The following is a 6,380-nucleotide window of genomic DNA, read 5'->3' as shown; positions in this document are numbered from 1 at the left end:
GTTACAAATCTAAACTATTAGTTTTTTTTAATGAGATTTTTTATAAATATTTTGTTCATTTGTTTATGTTGGCCTAACTTTTTGTTATTTGGACTATTTTTGCTGTTGTTTTGGCTAATTATTATTGTTGTTATTTCGGTTCGTGTGCGTATGTAAAGAATTAAAGAAATATGTTTGGAAGGTCAAGATTTTTTGTTGTTGACCTCAAATTCTTAGAATTCTCATGTAAGGGTGTTCACTATATATATATAAAAGTTAGGTTGTTGATATAATATCACCTTGAGCCGCAACTAGTAACAATATTGAAAATTAAACTTGTGACATATTTGAATTATGATATACAAAACCTGATGAGAAATGGTGGAGTCATATCATAAATAAAGCTTGAATTAAGGGTACAATATTACTTATGTAGGGGAATCAATTTCATATGTGGAGACCACGCGGAAGGAAAGGGAGAGTGACGAAAGAGAGGGTTGTCCTGATTCTAGCGAGAAGATACGAATTTAGAGAAGGAGAGATAGGGAAGGCTGAGATCTACACCTCAGTGGCCCCAAACTATCTCCGCATAACGACACATTCAGCTGCGTGAGAGCGAGCTGCATGAACAGTAACACCAACATCCACACAATTATTTTTCTTTTTTTTAAAAAAAAAAAAAAAATTCCTTAAATTTTAATGGCAATGGAAAAGTAAGATAAAAATCAAAATAACTCTTGATAGTGAGAGAAAGAGACAGTAAGAGAGAGAGAGAGAGAGAGAGCGAGAGAGAGATATGGGTGTTGCATATATGGATGGATGTACATGTATGTGTTGGTATATATGTACATGACATTACATGATTGAGGAACAATAAAAAGTGACAGAAACAATTTTATCCTTTAAATAAACAACAGCAAGTAAGAAGCACAAATAGGTCTACAGATTGATTGTTTTCTTCTCTTCATTCCCGGATTGTAGCTGTCCCCCTGAGATACTTTCTTGTTGGTTCTTTGTGGGTATAGCTCAAACTTCAAAGGTAATAATACTAATAAAACCATCGTTTCAGTTTGAATATTGTTGTTTTCATTTTCACTAGATTTACACGTAGGTTTTTTTTCTTTTCTTTTTCTATATCTATGAGAGCTCAAAGATAAGTAGAAGAGGCTAAATTCTTTGTGGGTATTTGTAAATTTTATTCTTTCAGATTGTTTTTTTTTTGAAGAAACAACAAGAGCAACAACTAGCTTGAAGATAGAGATTCTTGAAGATGGCCTCGTCTTCCTCATCCACACTGTTTTTTGGAACCAGAGAAGAGAATCAAAGCCAGACAACACAACAACCTTCTTCTACAATCACTTCCTCAACTACTCCAACCACAGCTCCTCAAAAGAAAAGGAGAAACCAACCTGGAAATCCAAGCAAGTATCTGTTTAGATCTATTGTTTATAATTCTTCATATTTTTTTTCTTCATAATTTTGCCACAAGGGTTTCTTAGGCTTTTGATTTTGGACATTGATGGGCTAGCTTGATTTGCATGTTACTTTTAATTTCGTTTTCCTTTGAACTCTTGTAATTAATTCTGAACTATGCTGGTGGAATTGACAACAAGAGTAGGCTTCTCTTTGTCATTTTTATCATTGAATTATTCTAATAGTCTATTGTTTGTCATTTTTCGACGACAGATCCAGATGCGGAGGTAATAGCACTATCTCCCAAGACCTTAATGGCAACAAATAGGTTCATATGTGAGGTATGTAACAAAGGGTTCCAAAGGGAGCAAAACTTACAGCTTCACAGAAGAGGGCACAACCTGCCATGGAAGCTAAAGCAAAAGACTAACAAAGAACCGAAACGGAAGGTGTATCTGTGCCCCGAGCCGACATGCGTTCACCATGACCCTTCACGAGCTCTCGGCGACCTCACTGGCATTAAAAAGCACTACTCTCGAAAGCACGGGGAGAAGAAATGGAAGTGTGAGAAGTGTTCAAAGAGGTATGCCGTGCAGTCGGACTGGAAGGCTCATTCCAAGACCTGTGGCACTAGAGAATACAGATGTGACTGTGGCACTCTTTTCTCTAGGTAATTCATCTCATCCATATATAATCTTTCACATTAATCATTATGCAAAATTATATACATAGTTATCATTCATTCATTCATTAATAAAAGTTGACAAAGAGGGTAGAGTCGAGAGAAACAATGAATAACAAAATGGGGGATATAAAAAAACAAAAACATAGGAATCTCTTGCAAATATATATTCATATTTATGTCCCTCTTGCAGTGTGTCTTAAGACCATGGCAGGACTGGTTCCACGTGAGTAATCTGTAGAAATGCCGTGGTCTACTAGGGGTTTCAAAAGAGAAATGAATTGAAAAGTTGTTTGAGAAGAAAAAACAAGGAAACTTCATGTTTCTCCCTCGAAAACAACGCCGCTTCATCTTTTTCTCGTTCACGTGTTGTATTACAATGTTAGAAAGCATATTGTTACAGAATTTGTTTTCATGTGAGTTGGATAAGTTATTGGTTTTGTTCTCTTCTATATACATGTAGTCAGGGCTCAGCTCTTCCCGCTACTTCTTCCCATGAAAACAATATTTTCTCTCTCTCTCTCAGCGCAATGATAATATGGTCCTCCATTGGTGGAGCACCAATATTTCGGCTATACAATCCTTTTTTATTTTTCCTTTAAAAAATGTGACCTTTTATTGGTGATTTTCATGGTTATGGAATCGGTCTTTAAATTAAAAATACAATGTTCATGAGTTTGCTTTAATTAAAGTCAGCTCCAGATTGAAGATTTCCAGCTAATTTTCTGGTTTTTTTTTTTCTTTTTCTTTTTTGTCAAATTGAAAAAGTTATTTCCTTGTTCAATTATCTAAGAGCCAGTCTTTAGACATTTGATATGGAATTTGGTTCTTGAATAGTCAACGCTTAATAGTTTTCAATAATCCAGTATATTTATATGGGCCATCGAAAATCTTTGTTCTTTGCCCTTGGGTAGGTAAAATTTCTTCTCGCATTTCTGATTTCTAACTTCCTTTTCGACTATCTCGGTAAAAATTGTATGATTTCTCCTTCCTTCAGTTTTCCTTTCCTTTTTTGCTTTATTTTGTGTGTAAGAATTGGCCCAAATCCTTAATATTATCATTGTTGTCTTAAAAACGAAAGTTTTCCAACATGATTGTTCTAGTCAATTATTTGTTCTGACTACCATAAGACTAGCATGTTTTGACCTTTCTTTCTTGTCTGGAGGGATCAATTGATAATTCTCCTGTTCAAGCTTTTAGGGTGTGTTTGGAAATAGAATTCAATAGCTCTTAAAATTTTAAAAACAACTTGATTCAAATTGAGGGGAATTTAAATTTATCAATTTTAAATTTATTTTTTTGAATGAGTATATCTAAAATATAAGAAAATTGAGTATTATACTAATTACAAAAATTCTAATAATGGTGGTGGTAATAATTTGATAATGAGGTTCCACAGTGTCATTTGTCTTGGTCTTAGTGATGATAAAGAGGATGATGGCGGTGACGAGTTGCAATAATGGTAATGACTGCAGTCGTGGTGGTATTTGGTGGCAACGGTGGTGATAATTAATGGTATAGTGCCTGTAATGGTAGCGGTGATAGCATGGTGACTATGGCAATAGTTGTGATTGCAGTGGTAACAGTGGTGATGCTCTCACTGATGGTGGTGAGTGGTGTTAGTGATTGCGGTATGGCTATGGCGATGGCAATGACAATGGGTGTGATAACATAAAGGATAATGGTGCTTGCATGAGAATAGTAATCTTGATATAGACCCAAAAAGGGAAATCAACTTTGAAAAACTTTGGATTACAACATTAATTAAAATCTTACCTCAAAATCCCTAATCCAAACATAATATAAGAAAAATTGATCAATTTTATAAGTTGGCATTCTATGATTCTATCTCAAAATAAAAATGAACTCATTATATTGGGCTCACAAAGTATTTAAAATGAGCTTGTAATGTGCCAATACAACATTTAAGAAGTCTCTAATTTGTTGGATTAACACCATTTAAAAAAAATTATGACCTAAGTCATTATTCTTTTCTTTTGTGGTGTTGGGTTGAGAGGGAGGGGGAGGATATGAGGGCGGACACGTTTTCTTCATATTATTTTAAATTGAATAGAGAAATCCATTGTACCTATGTACTTCACAATGGAAGAAGTCCTCTCTCTCTTCTTTAAACCCCATTTCTTTGTGAGTCAAGTTCATTTGTTTGATGACAAAAGACACTACTAGTTGAGTTGATTGATACCAACAAGCTTGTTTCAAAGGTTATCCCATGGGAAGTGAGCACAAATTCATACTACATTATGTTGAAGGGCCTCCCTCAATTATCGTTCTTTAATCTATGCGTATTCCCGCCCTCCCATGACAAAAACAAAAAGACCCTCCATTGCCTTTGGGTTTCATTTTACCCTCAAATAGTCACTTTACTCATGATCACCATTTCAAATTCTTTCCTATTCTTTCACATTCATAATAAGTTATCTATTGACTTTATTTCCATTGTAATTGTTGCAGGCGAGACAGTTTTATCACTCACAGGGCCTTTTGTGATGCACTGGCTCAGGAGAGTGCTAGGCATCCTACCAACTTAAACACAATGGGGAGTCATCTTTTTGGAAGTAACCACATGAGCCTAGGCCTATCACAACTTGGTTCTCAGATTCCCCCACTGCAAAATCAGAACCCTCCATCTAGTAATATGTTACGACTAGGCAGTGCCGGTGGTGCAAAGTTTGAGCACCTTATTTCTCCATCAAATCCTTCTTCATATGGCCAGCCTCCACAATCAATGCATTCATCTTCCTTATTCATTCAAGACGCAAACCAAGGCTTTCCAAACAAGCCACAGTTGCATGGACTCATGCAACTTCCTGATCTTCAAAGCAATAGTAACAACTCCTCACCAGCTGCTAGTCTCTTTAACCTTAGCTTCTTTCCTAATAATAACAGTTCCCCGGGTGGTATAAGCAGTGGAGACAATGTCAATATGTCTAGCACCAATTTATCGTCTTCGGGCTTATTAATGCAAGACCAGCTTAACAATAGCAATGGTGGCAGCCAAGGGACAACGCTATTCTCTACTAACATGGGCGATCATGTTGGCTCCGGTGTCTCTTCTCTCTACAGCAATTCTTTGCCTCCTGAAAACATAACTTCACATATGTCTGCCACTGCATTGCTTCAAAAAGCTGCTCAAATGGGATCAACTACAAGCAGCAACAATAGTTCTTCTATGTTAAGAGGCTTGGCTAGTTCTAAATCCGAGAAGCAAAATGTGTTGGCCAACTTTGGTGTTAGTTTTGGCAATGATAATGGAGGAGAGAGCCTAAGATCACATATAGAAAGTGGAAACCATCTTCAAGGGTTAATGAATTCTCTTGCTAATGCAAGCTCTTCCATGTTTGGGCGTGGACAAGATAACAACTTTGGTGGGTTCAATGGCAGTGGGGTCACGTTGGACCAGCACCATAGTAACACGAGTTTCAGCACTGTGGATGAGGCCAAGTTGCATCAAAATCTGGCAGTGAACTTTGGAGGGTCTGACAAGTTGACACTGGATTTTTTGGGCGTGGGAGGAATGGTAAGGAACATGGGTGGAGGGTATTCACAAAGAGAACAACAACATGCTATCAACATGAGTTCTTTGGATCCCGAATTAAAGACAGCCCAGCAGGCAAGTCAAGCATTTGGAAGCACAACAATGCAATGAACTTATTATATCCAATAGAAATAAAACAAGTATTCCATTCTAGTTAGGTTTTGCATGTTCGTTAAATATGTATGAACAAAAATATAACCCTTCTTTTTACCCCTATAGGGTTTCATTCCAAATTATGCATGCCTAATTTCTTTGTTACGTTCAACTTTATATTTTTTTTCCTTTTGGTCAAACGCTTTGATCCCATTTCAGCTATTATATTATGTTATACTGTACTACATTTCTTGCCTATTTATAGCTTACAAAAGGAAAAAAGAAAAAAAAAGAAAAAAAAAGGGACTTCGAAAGCATGTTCTTCTCTCAAATAACGATGCATGTGTATCCAAAATATTCGTAACATATGCAATTAATATAATTACTTTACATAGAAATTTCTAGCTCTTACAGGTTTGTTTTGGAAGTCCACAAATGAGGTAAGCGATGTTGAGTAAGACTGTCAAAAATAAAGACTCTGACCCTTCACTCTTTGAGAATCTTCACAGGCATGACTACCTCTCAACAGAATCGACAAACGAGAATTTTATTACTTATTTGTCCGATTGCAACGTTCTGGCACACATGGTGAGATGGATGTTGATATATATACATCAACACGAGAGAGAATAGAAAATAATGCTGTCTAAGTTTTCT

General features: G+C 36.2%; 1 protein-coding gene across 2 annotated transcripts; it reads left to right on the top strand.

The window, feature by feature from the left end:
- Positions 1–879: 879 nt before the first annotated feature.
- On the top strand, positions 880–5,895 carry LOC142629845 (protein indeterminate-domain 4, chloroplastic-like). Of its 2 annotated transcripts, none has more exons than XM_075803886.1 (4): positions 880–1,018; positions 1,205–1,400; positions 1,666–2,062; positions 4,547–5,895. In XM_075803886.1, the coding sequence occupies exons 2-4, from the start codon at positions 1,250–1,252 to the stop codon at positions 5,739–5,741; spliced, it is 1,743 nt and encodes a 580-aa protein (XP_075660001.1). In that variant the 5' UTR covers positions 880–1,018; positions 1,205–1,249; the 3' UTR covers positions 5,742–5,895. The 2 variants fall into 2 exon arrangements, with proteins under 2 accessions (XP_075660001.1, XP_075660002.1); XM_075803887.1 differs by having other exon boundaries at positions 889–1,018; positions 1,187–1,400.
- The last annotated feature ends 485 nt before the right edge of the window (positions 5,896–6,380 follow it).

The sequence above is a fragment of the Castanea sativa genome, chromosome 3, assembly GCF_040712315.1.
Source record: "Castanea sativa cultivar Marrone di Chiusa Pesio chromosome 3, ASM4071231v1".
NCBI lineage: Eukaryota > Viridiplantae > Streptophyta > Magnoliopsida > Fagales > Fagaceae > Castanea > Castanea sativa.
Note: the sequence above shows the minus strand (reverse complement) of the source record. Positions and strands in the feature narration are given on the sequence as shown.

Coding starts and splice junctions, on each gene's coding strand:
- LOC142629845 (XM_075803886.1), top strand. CDS start 1,250: ATGGCCTCGTCTTCCTCATCCACACTGTTTTTTGGAACCAGAGAAGAG. Junction 1,401..1,665: donor AAACCAACCTGGAAATCCAA/GCAAGTATCTGT, acceptor TTTCGACGACAG/ATCCAGATGCGGAGGTAATA. Junction 2,063..4,546: donor TGTGGCACTCTTTTCTCTAG/GTAATTCATCTC, acceptor TAATTGTTGCAG/GCGAGACAGTTTTATCACTC.